The 13,092-nt window shown below is 41.9% G+C and overlaps 2 protein-coding genes across 8 annotated transcripts in view; one reads left to right on the forward strand and one right to left on the reverse strand.

Annotated features, from left to right (window-relative positions):
- The window catches only part of RWDD2B (RWD domain containing 2B), a 36,263-nt gene extending 31,351 nt beyond the window's left edge, over positions 1 to 4,912 (reverse strand). Inside the window, exon 1 of one of the 2 annotated variants that reach the window (XM_030204286.1) lies at positions 4,877 to 4,912. The gene's annotated coding sequence lies outside the window, so the exon portion shown is untranslated. Of the gene's footprint in view, positions 1 to 2,832; positions 3,024 to 4,876 lie in introns of those variants that run through there. The other variant, XM_030204287.1, reaches the window with a different exon arrangement.
- A 242-nt stretch (positions 4,913 to 5,154) lies between these two features.
- The window catches only part of USP16 (ubiquitin specific peptidase 16), a 70,169-nt gene continuing 62,231 nt past the window's right edge, over positions 5,155 to 13,092 (forward strand). Inside the window, exons 1-4 of one of the 6 annotated variants that reach the window (XM_030204281.1) lie at positions 5,155 to 5,188; positions 5,934 to 6,032; positions 10,851 to 11,032; positions 12,080 to 12,183. In XM_030204281.1, coding sequence (XP_030060141.1) covers positions 5,972 to 6,032; positions 10,851 to 11,032; positions 12,080 to 12,183 — 347 coding nt within the window. In that variant the 5' untranslated portion in view covers positions 5,155 to 5,188; positions 5,934 to 5,971. Of the gene's footprint in view, positions 5,189 to 5,223; positions 5,244 to 5,455; positions 5,524 to 5,572; positions 5,849 to 5,933; positions 6,033 to 10,850; positions 11,041 to 12,079; positions 12,184 to 13,092 lie in introns of those variants that run through there. The other 5 variants (XM_030204283.1, XM_030204282.1, XM_030204280.1 and 2 more) reach the window with 5 other exon arrangements.

A 13,092-nucleotide genomic window follows, 5' to 3' on the forward strand; every position in this document is an offset into this window, starting at 1 on the left:
ACAGTTCCTTTAGCTTCAGCTATCAGAGCTATTTTTTTCCTTTGATTTCTCTATAAGTGTCTGGTCACTTATGGGAATAATAAATGTTTTCTCAGATCCCTCCCATTTGGAATCTTTTCTTTTAGAAAAGCTTGCCCTTCAATGTGTTAAATTCTTTAGTAATGTTCAGTAATGTATGGACGATAATGAGTTTGTTTTCTGTCCACTGTTATGCTATGGCAATATCTTACTTTCCCTGTTTTTAGCATTATAAAGTTTCACATACAATCTATATTACTCTCTTTCCTGCATCAGTTTTACTCTATTCACTTTCCAACCCCCTCATTCTTCATTTCACATATCTCAATTCTTCTGTGAACCACAGGCTGATTTTTTTTTAATTCTCATTAAGAAAGTACTCACAGATCCAACTTTAGATACCAACAAGCCTAGGAGCCCTTTTATTAAAGCTTAGCATGCACTGATGGAATTAGTGCATGCTAAATGCTGCATGTCTTATTTTATATTTATGGGCCACATGACACTTAGCACACGATAATGTACATTAGCGTCCACTAAGCTTTAATAAAAGGGCCCCTTAATACTGTAGTCCAATAAATTAAACCTTCCTCTGCAGATCCAGAGGGTGAAGCAAGGGAAGCAGTTTCCAAAGTTATAAGCAAGCATGCTGCTGCTAAATCTTTCCTGTTCCAGTATGACTGAAGCCACAATGCTTCAGAATAAGAAAGTTATCAAAGAATGATCCAACCACACCACTGGTTCTCTACAAATATGTTTTCCTACAATATGAGCAAGTATAAAGTAGATATTAAACAAACAAGTCTAACACACCACCTTTGCAATGCTTGAGTGAGGAAATAAACTGTCAAAAACCTGTCCAATCTACAGAACCTAAAAAAAACTCCATAGTAATATCTGTTTCATCCTGAACAAAACAGTCATCTAAAATTATCGTATCTGAAAAACGTGTACTAACATTTAAATCAATTATAAAAGCTCAGGAAGAACTGATATTTTATCACTGGGAGATGTATATATGACAGCTAAATTAAGATTTTGCAATTTAATCCACATATACTGTACCCCCCCCCCCCCCTCCCACTTCTCCAAGAATACTGCTTCTTCCATTAAAGTACCTAGAGAAAACCTACTGCAGTACAAAGAGAAGAAAGCCACAGCGGGAATCCCTCCTGTAGCGACATTCAGTCCACAGCTAGGAAAATTGAGAAGAAGATTCATATAAGGTCTACAGCCACTACTCTGGGAGGATAAATTATTGAGAGAGATATTCCCAGCTCCACCAGTGCTGGCCTTTTGACCGCCACCTAATTTGAAACAGAAATTAGTGAAAAGCAAACTCCCAATACAAGCTCAAAAAGAAAAGAATGGCACAAGTCCCTGCAACATACCTAGCTACAAACTGTGCCAACACATCTCGCAGGATCCCCACAGTTACTCACATGGGGGAAACTATTCAGCATAAGGGGATCATTTACATGCTCATCCTCAAATGTGGTATATATCATTCAATGCAAAAAGTGCAAAGAAGGATGCTATACTGAAGAAACAAGCCAGATGCTAAAGAGAAGGCTCAATTTACATAGACACAATATTAAACATTCCAATGCCAACAAGGATGCCACCTCTGCGGGACAGCACTTTACAAAACCAGAATACTGCACCAATGATCTTATGGTAAGAATACTAAAAGGAAATTTTAAGACAATCCAGGAATGTAAGCCCTTTGAAATCAAAATGATGAAATGTTTTGGCAGCTGACAGGACTTAAAGGTCTGAGCTTTCTATCCCACTGTAAAATTACACTGCTTTTGCCACTCTCTTATCAGCCATCCATCTCTCCCTTTCTCACCCATCTAACCCAACCCACCCTCTTCCTGTGCGACTATTATTGGAATGCTTTTGTGCTTCACTTACATATTTTGATATTTGTCAACATTTGCATTTTTCCGATCTGAAGGGGTACCTTCCAAAGCTAATCAAAAAACGTATTCGTCCAATAAAAAAGGTATAATCTTATTTTATTTTGTATGAAAAGAGCAAGCAATAGAACAGTCCAAGTGCACAACTTACTCCCCCCCCCCCCCTTCAAAAAAAAACAAAACAAGAAGGGCTATAGCGTTAAGTTCATGGACTATGCTTATAACAGCTACACAAAAAAAGCTTAAATTCGAACCACATACCGTGTCGCAATTATTCTGCAAGCGGGCACGCTAATATTTTTTAAACCATGTGTAACTGGTTAGTAATCATAATCTCTGTATCAGAAAAGGAAACCAGGCAGCAAGTTCACACATATTAAATAAGCCAGCGCTAAGGTTCAAAGTATTCAATCGCAGCCAAAAAGGTTCTTTCCCGTTTATTATAATTAAATCACAAAGCACAGCAGGCTCTGCAAACGGCTGACAGTCAGCAGGAAATCCTGGACATTGTAACATACAAGATCAAAAGTCCAAAGGGATCGATAACGATACCAACAATGGAAAACGACAGCAAAAGCAAGGAGCGTGCCAAGAGAGAAGACGAGGAGCAATGGGACTAGCAAGCAGACCTTTGACCAAGGCAGAGGCACAGAAACAAGGAAGACGAGAAAACTTTAGGGAAGGGTAGCATTATAGGAACAAAAAGGCTATGGCAAGCAAGACCAAGAGAACAGAGGATACCCCAAAGGCATGAGATAACAGATCGCATTATATAAACTTATTGCCTCGTCCACGTCAAAAAACGGTAACGCTGTTTTTATAAGTAACCGATGGCATAATATTAAAGTGTAACAATTATATTCTAATAAAAAAAAAAAAACCAAAGCATTACTTTTTTTTCGGAAACTACGCTGAATCCCCCGGATAAACATTTCCTGTCCCTCGCAAGAGCTGTTCAATCACAGCACGTTCTTGAACCACGTGCTCTCAACTTCTTTCACCGTCCCAGCAACATCACACAGCTGTTTCCGGCCGCTTATTAAACCAGTAGTAAAAAAGGCCCGTTTCTGACACAAATGAAACGGGCGCTAGCAAGGTTTTCTTCGGAGTATGTATGTTTGGGAGAGTGTATGTGAGAGTGACTTTTGAGAGTCAGAGTGAAAGTGTGAGTGTGTGAGAGAGTGAGTCTGGGTGTGTGTGTTTGTGTGAGAATGAGAGTGTGTGCAAGTGTGTATGTGAGACACAGTGTGATAGAGAGTGTATGTGTGTGGCCATCCATGCTCCTCTGTCCCCTGCCCCCTCCATTCATCCCTTTCCAGCATTTCCCCTCTTTGCCTGAGGCCTGCCCTGCAATCCATATCCATCCATGCCCATCTGTCCCCTCCATTCATCCCTATCCAGCAATTCCCCTTTCCCTGAGCTCTGCCGTCCCAATCCATGGCCATCCATGTTACTCTGTCACCTGCCCCCTCCATTCATCCCTATCCAGCATTTCCCCTCTCTGCCTGAGGCCTGCCCTGCAATCCATGCTCCTCTGTCCCCTGCCCCCTCCATTCATCCCTTTGCAGCATTTCCCCTCTCTGCCTGAGGCCTGTCCTGCAATCCATATCCATCCATGGCCATCTGTCCCCTTCATTCATCCCTATCCAGCAATTCCCCTTTCCCTGAGCCCTGCCCTCCCAATCCATGGCCATCCATGTTACTCTGTCCCCTGCCCCCTCCATTCATCCCTTTCCAGCATTTCCCCTCTGTGCCTGAGGCCTGCCCTGCATCCATATCCATCCATGCCCATCTGTCCCCTCCATTCATCCGTATCCAGCAATTCCCCTTTCCCTGAGCCCTGCCGTCCCAATCCATGGCCATCCATGTTACTCTGTCACCTGCCCCCTCCATTCATCCCTATCCAGCATTCCCCTCTCTGCCTGAGGCCTGCCCTGCAATCCATGCTCCTCTGTCCCCTGCCCCCTCCATTCATCCCTTTCCAGCATTTCCCCTCTGTGCCTGAGGCCTGTCCTGCAATCCATATCCATCCATGCCCATCTGTCCCCTTCATTCATCCCTATCCAGCAATTCCCCTTTCCCTGAGCCCTGCCGTCCCAATCCATGGCCATCCATGTTACTCTGTCACCTGCCCCCTCCATTCATCCCTATCCAGCATTTCCCCTCTCTGCCTGAGGCCTGCCCTGCAATCCATATCCATCCATGCCCATCTGTCCCCTCCATTCATCCCTATCCAGCAATTCCCCTTTCCCTGAGCCCTGCCGTCCCAATCCATGGCCATCCATGTTACTCTGTCACCTGCCCCCTCCATTCATCCCTATCCAGCATTTCCCCTCTCTGCCTGAGGCCTGCCCTGCAATCCATGCTCCTCTGTCCCCTGCCGCCTCCATTCATCCTTTTCTAGCAAGTCCCCTCTCTCCCTTCCATGACCCCCCCCCCCATCTATTCATCCCTATCCAGCATTTCCCCTCTCTGCCTGAGGCCTGCCCTGCAATCCATGCTCCTCTGTCCCCTGCCGCCTCCATTCATCCTTTTCTAGCAAGTCCCCTCTCTCCCTTCCATGACCCCCCCCCCCTCCATTCATCCCTATCCAGCATTTCCCCTCTCTGCCTGAGGCCTGCCCTGCAATCCATGCTCCTCTGTCCCCTGCCGCCTCCATTCATCCTTTTCTAGCAAGTCCCCTCTCTCCCTTCCATGACCCCCCCTCGCATCCATGCTCCTCTCTCTCCCATGTCCCAGCCCCGCCCTCTTCTCCTCCCCCCCTTCGCATCCATGCCCCCCCCCCCCTTCGCATCCATGCATCGGGGTTTTTTTTTTGTTTTGTTTTCTTCTTTTAAAATTGACCGTCCCAGCCTGGGCCGCCCTCTTCTCCTCCCCCCCTTCGCATCCATGCATCGGGGTTTTTTTTTTTTTTGTTTTCTTCTTTTAAAATTGACCTCCGTGGCGGTTCCGGCAGCGAAGCGTCAGGGAAGGAAGCGGCGCTCCCGACGTCTAGGCTTCCCTTCGCTGTGTTCCGCCTTGTTTTGACGTCATCCTTGACGTCAGAAGAAGGCGGAACACAGCGAAGGGAAGGCTAGACGCCGAAAGCGCCGCCTCCTTCCCTGACGCTTCGCTGCCGAGCGATGCGATTGGTTGAGTGTCATTGCTCCGCCCTCGACGTCATCACGTTTGACGCGTGGGCGGGGCAGACACAATGGGATCTCACCCCCTTCACTTTTGGCTAAAAGAGGCTTCATGGAACGTTGGAGGTGCGTTTTATATAGAGAGATATTTGGCTAAAAGAGGCTTCATGGAACGTTGGAGGTGCGTTTTATATAGAGAGATAGATTTTTATGATCTATGGTAAATCGAGGAGGTTAGATTGAGAACGGTCTACGTCCTGCCAATGACAGCGTTTAGCTCCTCCCTTAAATGCTCGCGTCAAGGAGGTTTTGTAGCCAATGAAGCAGTATAAACGTCTTGAGCAAAGCTACACGTATAGACAAAGGTTTTCGTCATAGCCCTTAGAACCGCTTGTCGTCTGGGACGTATCAGCTGTACTACTTACAATTGGTCTTTTTCGCTGCTAATAGTGACAGAGAGGGTAGGAGTTATTCTAATATAGACTGTTGATTGGGAAGTGGCAAAACTTGCTGCTAGTTGGGTAGGTTGTAGCGCAGGCCGGCAATTGGAGTCTGGGCAAGTTGTGCACATGCCGGGTATAACCCTGTAATTATGGAATAGGGCTGGTGCTTCCTGGAATATAGTGTGTTAGGCCCAGAAACGTGCGAGTTTTCACTTTTCATAGTGCGCCCCGACCATGTGTGTTAGCAGACGTAAATGCCTGATCAGTTTTAGTGTGTTTGCTTATTTAAAATAAGTCTGCAGAAAAGTTTTTCATCGTCACGTATCGTTACTGAGTGCAGTAGGTAAGGAAATTACTAGTTGAAAATTTGTTAAACGAGGTGTACCTTTCTAATATTTTAAAGCATGTAATATTTTTCTTTCCTTTAGGCCATCGCGTTGTTGACGGCAGCTGTTCGATTTTTCACATGGGCAAGAAAAGAACTAAGGGCAGAATGCCACAGTCTGATGGATCTTTAGAGATTATGGGTATGGTTCAGAACTGATGCATGATTTATTCGACTTTTGGTAAACTCTTTAAACTACATATCTACTACTACTACTACTTAACATTTCTAGAGCGCTACTAGGGTTACGCAGCGCTGTACAATTTAACAAAGAGAGACAGTCCCTGTTCAAAGAGCTTACAATCTAATAGACAAGTGAACGGTCGGTCCGATAGGGGCAGTCAAATTGGGGCAGTCTGGATTCACCGAACAGTAAAGGTTAGGTGCCGAACGCAGCATTGAAGAGGTGGGCTTTAAGCAAAGACTTGAAGACGGGCAGGGAGGGGGTTTGGCGTAAGGGTTCAGGAAGGTTGTTCCAAGCTTAGGGTGAGGCGAGCAGTAACTGTGGCTGTACCTAATAGTTACATGGTAATGCTAAGTAGTAGTAGTAGTAGTGGTAACATAGTAAATGTCTGCAGATCAAGACCTGCAGTGTCCATCTAGTCTGGTCGCACCCCTTTTTTGTTGTTTTTCTGTGCATCTTGTCTGCCCAACAAAGTGGTCAGGGTTGAATCTGGCACTTTGTGCAGGTTAAACTTATCGTCTGCTGTCCGTAGAGCACATCGGCTCACTGGAAACTTCTAGAGGGGTATTCGTGTTGGCCAGTAGCAGCCAAAACATTAGAAAGGCTGGTGGCACCTTATAAACTAGTCTAGTCTATTGGAGTATGAGATTTGTTTTTGATTAAGTTTTCAAAAAATATACAAATAAAAAAAAAAACAGTCCTAACCAGGGTGGCATTAAAAAGTTCTATACAATGCAATATCCTTAAATATAGAATGCCATTACAGACGGGTAAAGAAGAACTGACAGGTTTACTTATCAAGGAGTAAGTCACAGTTGAAATTTGACAAAATTTGGCTACTTGTTCCCACATTTTATGAAATACCGGTAAAGAATTGGTACGTTCAGCTAGTATTTTTTAAGTCATACATACAGTAGCCCACCAAAAGCAAAAAGAAACCAGTTTATGATTTTTCCAGTTTTTTATAATAGTAGAGATTGCTACTGCTAATAGTGCATCAAATAATTTATAGTTACACTTAACTCCTGCTTGTTTCAACCCTGCAGAACGAAAAACTATAACATGGGATGAAAGAGGGAGATTCAAATGAAAGATAGCACAAATTCTGTCCCAAACCGATAACCAGAAATCCTGAAGATCCGGGCAAGAAAAACACATATGCTCTAATGTACCTATATCTCCATTACAAGGCCTGCACAAATTTGAAGATGTACAATCCACCTTATGTTGTTTAACTGGGTCCATAATGCTTTATGTGAAAGTAAGAAAAGAGATTGCAATATAGGGACAGAAGCAATAGGTTTCATGGATTTAATCCAAAACCATTTCCATAACTTATAAGACATGGCATGATTAGTGTCCCTTGTCCATATATCTTGAAGAGCAGTGACGAGATGGTAGGAGTACAGAATAAAATTGTGAGGCTATTCCCTTTGTTTTAGTTCTAGAGTGAAATATATGAAAAATGCCAGGGTTTAATTGTGCATTATAATACTTCCTCAGCCATTTGGCAAGTGCAGACTTCAGTTGTAAATACCTAAAATATTGAGTATTAGGCAGGTGAAATTTTTGCTTTAGCTCTTTAAAAGAGATAATATTAATGCCAGAACACAGATCAATTATAAAATACTAGGAAAAAATGCCCGTTTCTGAGTGCAATGAAACGGGCGCTAGCAAGGGGCCCCCTCCCTCCGTCCCTCGGAGCTACTTGCGTTACTTGTTCAGGGTTCGCGTTCGCCTCGCATTTCGGCCCTCGAGTGTTATAGCTCCGCCCTCGACGTCATGACGTTTTGACGCGAGGGCGGTGCAGACACTCCAGGGCACACCGGATATCTCGGGCGCCTCAACTTCCGTGGAGGCTTCAGAACATTGGGGTTGCCTTTTATATAGAGAGATATTCCACAGGAAATCCACACCTTCCAATTAAAAGAAGAAGAACCAATTTTTATGTGATCATGGCTGAGAAGAGGACAAGGATATTTCACAAGTAGAATCTAAAAAAATAAGAGCCTTAAGAGTGTCATAAATAATGGGCCAAGAGGTAACTATGGCGGAAGATGACAATAAAGATAGAAAGTCTAATGAAAGAGGATGAGCCATCTTTTGTTCCAAAAGAAGCCATGCAGGAGCAGGCACACTAGAACAATTAAGCCATGCTACTACTCCTTTTAGTAAAAATACCTGTAAAAAAAGAAGGCTGGCAATTTCAAACCTAAATGGTGTGGCATACGTAATTTAGATAATGAAATTCTAGCAGGCTTATTTTTCCATAGAAAAGAAGAAATATTATCTAAAACCTTAAAAAAGGACATGGAAATTGGAATGGAAGCATTCTCATTCTATACAGAATACGTGGAGCAATGACCATTTTTATAGTCTCAATTCTCCCCCACCAACTAAGATGTAAGGGAGACCATATAGTACAGTTGTCACGAGTATTTTTCAAAAGTAAATCCATTTTGATTTTGATTGTGTCTTCCCAAGAGACCCCAAAAAAGACTCCTAGGTATTTAATTTGAGTTGGACACCATCTTATAGGGAAGGCTGTTATTTGTGATTTATTACAATGTATGTTCAAGGCATTAATTCAGTTTTTGACCAATTAACTTTATATCCAGAAAGAGAACCAAAGTGTTCCAACAAATTGGATAGAAAAAGAAGAGATGTTTCTGGATTAGAGATATACAACAGGATATCATCTGCATATGCAGAAAGTTTAATTGAAGTATTCCCAACAGGAACACCCTGGATTTCTGGCTGACTTTTAATAGCTATGAGAAGACGTTCTAATGCCAGGAGGAATAGCAAAGGTGATAAGGGGCATCCTTGCCTAGTGCCTCTATAGAGGGGAAACAAGTTTAGCAATCGGTGATGAATGCAAAGCAGATACCATATCAATAAAATGGTTACCAAAGTTCAACCATTTCAAAACTTGGAATAAAAATGGCCATTCAACATAATCAAATGCCTTTTCAGCGTCTAAAGAAATTACACAAGTTTATTTATTTATTACACTTGTATCCCACATTTTCCCACCTATTTGCAGGCTCATTGTGGCTTACATAGTACTGTAAAGGCAATCGCCAAGTCCGGTACAGAAACAAATACAAGGTGATATAGTAGTCGAATAAAGGTACATGTGTTTCAGGTACAATGGGGATCGAGGAGAGGGAAGGTTATATAGTGTCCATTACGAGCTTTGGTTTTGCTGTGTTGCAGAGTACTTTCTCCAACGATGATAGATCCGGTTTTGATCGTTTAGTGCTGGAACCCATTGTAAGAGTCGACTCACTCTTCGATTGTTTGCTAGTAGCCATTAATGAAGTGTTATTAAGCAAATATTTACTTCTTGTAGAAAAAGAAGGTTAAATCGTGTTATTAAGCCAGGGAGGTGAGAGCTCCTTAATCATGCTGCCATTCTTTAACCGCTGTCTTGCGCCCCCCCCCCCCTTCCCCCCCCCAGGAGTATGAGATTTGTTTGACATTTTTGGTTCAGGCTCACTGAAATGTGTTTTTTGTGTTCTTAGTACTTGAAGTTAGTATGTGTAGAATTACTTGTTAGCAACAGTTCAAAGAAATAAAGGTTAATCTGTAAAAACAGAGATACAAGGTAATACTCCTTCTGTTGGACTAGCTTAACATTTCTTGACTAGCTTTCATGAGCTAATGCCCTTCACTCAAGTCAGTGGTGCTACCATAGTAACTTTTCTTCCAAGTTACTTACCTGAAACATTTTTTTTTTCCGTATTGTAGCATGGAGTAGAAGTTGGAACTCACTGCTGGCCTCAGCCTGTTACTTTTTATCATCATTGTTTTAATACCTTTAATTAAGCCATATCAACTACTAGTGCTTGGTGGCAGGTATAAGGAAATCCTTACTGGTTTTGGTAAAATAGGAATTTGAAACTTAGTTTTCAGCTCTGATGGACAACAGAAGGTAAGGTAAACAGATGTACTACATATGTTTGTTTAGATCGGGGGTGTCCAATCTTGGCCCTTGTCAGGTCAGGTTTTCAGAATTTCCACAATGAATATTCATGAGATCTATTTGTATACAATGGAGGCAGTGCATGCAAATGCATATTCATTAGGGAAATCCTAACTGGAGGCCTTCGAGGACCGAGGCTGGCCATCCCTGGTTTAGATATTTGATGTACCACCATTTCTGGCATAGAGATCACAGTGGTTTACATAGTAATACCAAATGTACAATAAATAATTGAAATGCAAAAAAAAAAAAAAAAAAGGGCCAGTTGTGAATTAGCCATTGTATGTGATATATTGTGACACAGATATGTTAATGGTGCCATTAAAAAGGCTATAATATGAGCAGAAAATTTAAAACAAAATGTTAGGCCTAAGGAAACTTCAGTGCTTTAATGGCTATCAATTATGTACTGTATTATCTCTTTAAACTTTCAGATTTCTACTTTGCCAGCCTTTTAGAAAAATGTAATATATTGGGCTTACTTTTTAAGTTTTCATTGACAAATGGCACGTTACTGTGAGTAAACCTCTCCCACAGCTCACATGTGCTCCCTTTGCCCTGGCCTCAGCCTGCTATTAATTTTGGCAGCTGAAAGATAAAGAAGTAAAAATAACTAAAATTATTTATATAATTAGAAGGTATTAAAGCAATAATCATTAGTAGAATTTTTTTTTGCCATTCAACTTTTTGATGGCAGATCAAAAAAAAAAAAGAATATACAAATCCACCTTAACATAGCGGCATCGTTGCCATTCAACTTAACATTCTATTTGTACCATATTTTTCAGAACCTGTTTGCCAGCATGTTCGCAAAGGATTGGAGCAAGGCAACCTTAAAAAGGCATTGTTGAATGTGAACTGGGACGTATGTCAGGACTGTCAGACAAATAATAAAGAAAAACATAATTCGGAGGAAGAAGAAACTGGTGAAAGTTATTCAGTCTGGTTATGTCTAAAATGTGGTCATCGGGTACACGTGTACATATTTTTAATCCTTGATTAGCACAGAATGGAATGGGAGTTATAGTGCAATGGGTTAATCAAGGATGCAGTTTAGTAAACGCCAGTATATATCTGTACTAAAATTTTGGTTTGAAAATGGGTGGCTGTGAAGAAAATTTACCTCAGACTATGATGCTAACTGTGAGATAAAAACTTACTTAATTACATTTGGTGAAAAAAAAAACAGAAATATGAAGATGATAAATCTGCATTTTGATTGGCTGAGTTATTGGATTGATCCATATGTGATACTTTAATACTTTTTCTTATTGCTCTGGTATAAACATTATCCACAGCAATAAGTAGTGCATCATGTGTTCTTTGCAACTACATATTATTCAAATGTAAAGTATCCATTATTGGCTAGAAATAACTTTCTTAGGGCTCCTTTAACACAGCAGCACTACCAATTAGCGTGCGCTGAATGCAAAGAACCAATGGGAATTGAATGGGCTTCTTTGCATTCAGCGTGCCGCTAATTGGTAGCTCAGCTTATTAAAAGACTTTTAAGAAAAATGTGTAAGATTTTATAAAGAATATTAGGCGGAAATATTTTAAATTTGAGCCCTAAAATCTTAGCTCGGATCCCATTGGAGAAAACGTTTAGAAAGTAGGATGGTTTTGTATAATAGAGGTGGTTTAAACAGTTTGCTCTAACGCTTCCATATGCACTATATGATGTTACCAATACACTACTTTTATGAGTATGGCATTTATCCTTACACGCCATAACTCTGCATTCTGAGACTTAGGATATATTGTTTTCATGGCCATATTCTTTGATACTGGTCTTTAAAAGCTTGTGAAGAAGCTAGCTTTTGGGGTAATCTAGTGAAAGAATAAAGTTTCATAATAATCCTGGGCATAGTTAGTTTTCAAGAAACTGCTCAGTCTAGATGATTATAGGCTTACAGGTGTCTTGAATGAAAAGTTTGTATTTCGAATGCATTCTCTCATTGAGACTTGCTGTAAACAGTTATTGCAGTGTTGTCTTTTTTATTTATCTTGCTGTTAGGGCTGTGACAGGAATTCTCAAGACCAACATGCTTTAAAACATTATGCTACACCCAGATCAGAATCCCATTGTCTGGTTCTTAATTTGGGAAACTGGAGTGTATGGTGAGTTTCTTACTTCTAAATATTAAATTAGATTAAGAGTTGGCATGATGGCCCAGAGAGCACTCTGCCCTGGATTTTGATTCCAGTCCCAGTTTTTGATCCCCAGGAGTTTAAGGATCTGCGGAGGGAAGCATTTACGCTCTCACTTGAGTGGAGTATTAGCAATAAAATTTAAACCTGGCAAGTCATTTAAACTTTCACTGCCTTAGCTACTAACTAATGGTGACTGCAGCAGGCTGAATATTAATCCCATATTTGTAAACATTCGTGGCCACAAACTCATTTATGCCTGGATATTCAGTGCTTGGGCCATGTCTGGGCACTGACATTGAATATCTGAGCGTAACTGGGCATGAGTGGACCACTGGGACTCGGATCAGGGGATTTTTTCACCAAGCTGACTTACGCAGCTCTTCTGACTCCACTTCATGAAACCAGATACCACCCATATTTTCTCAACTAAATTCTCCCCCAGCCCCTGGTACTTACCTGGGAGTGATTGCTAGTGGACTGGGTTGGGAGCAATCCTCCTCCAGGTTCAAAATGGCAGCTGTGACCTCTAGTGATAATACTGTGATGCTAGAGGTTGTGGCTGCCATTTTGAACCCAGAGTTGGCATTGGCAGGAACAACTGAGCATTATTCCTGTCTGCCCTGCCGTTCCCTACCTTAGACCACCAGGGAAGCCTGAAGGTAAGCTGAGGGGGGTGGGGGCTTCAGGAGGAGGAAAGCATTGGTACCCCCCCCCCCCCCCCCCGATATTCAGTGCACTACCAGATTAACAAAGTGACATTAGGCAGCCTTTCTGCTGAATATTGCTACTACCTGCCGGATTCTATATAGCACGCCTAGAGATCTGCGCCAAAATCAAGGCATATTCTATAACGTGCATAATTTGGCTTAACAAGCC

This window comes from Microcaecilia unicolor, chromosome 5, assembly GCF_901765095.1.
Source record: "Microcaecilia unicolor chromosome 5, aMicUni1.1, whole genome shotgun sequence".
NCBI classification, from domain to species: Eukaryota; Metazoa; Chordata; class Amphibia; order Gymnophiona; family Siphonopidae; genus Microcaecilia; species Microcaecilia unicolor.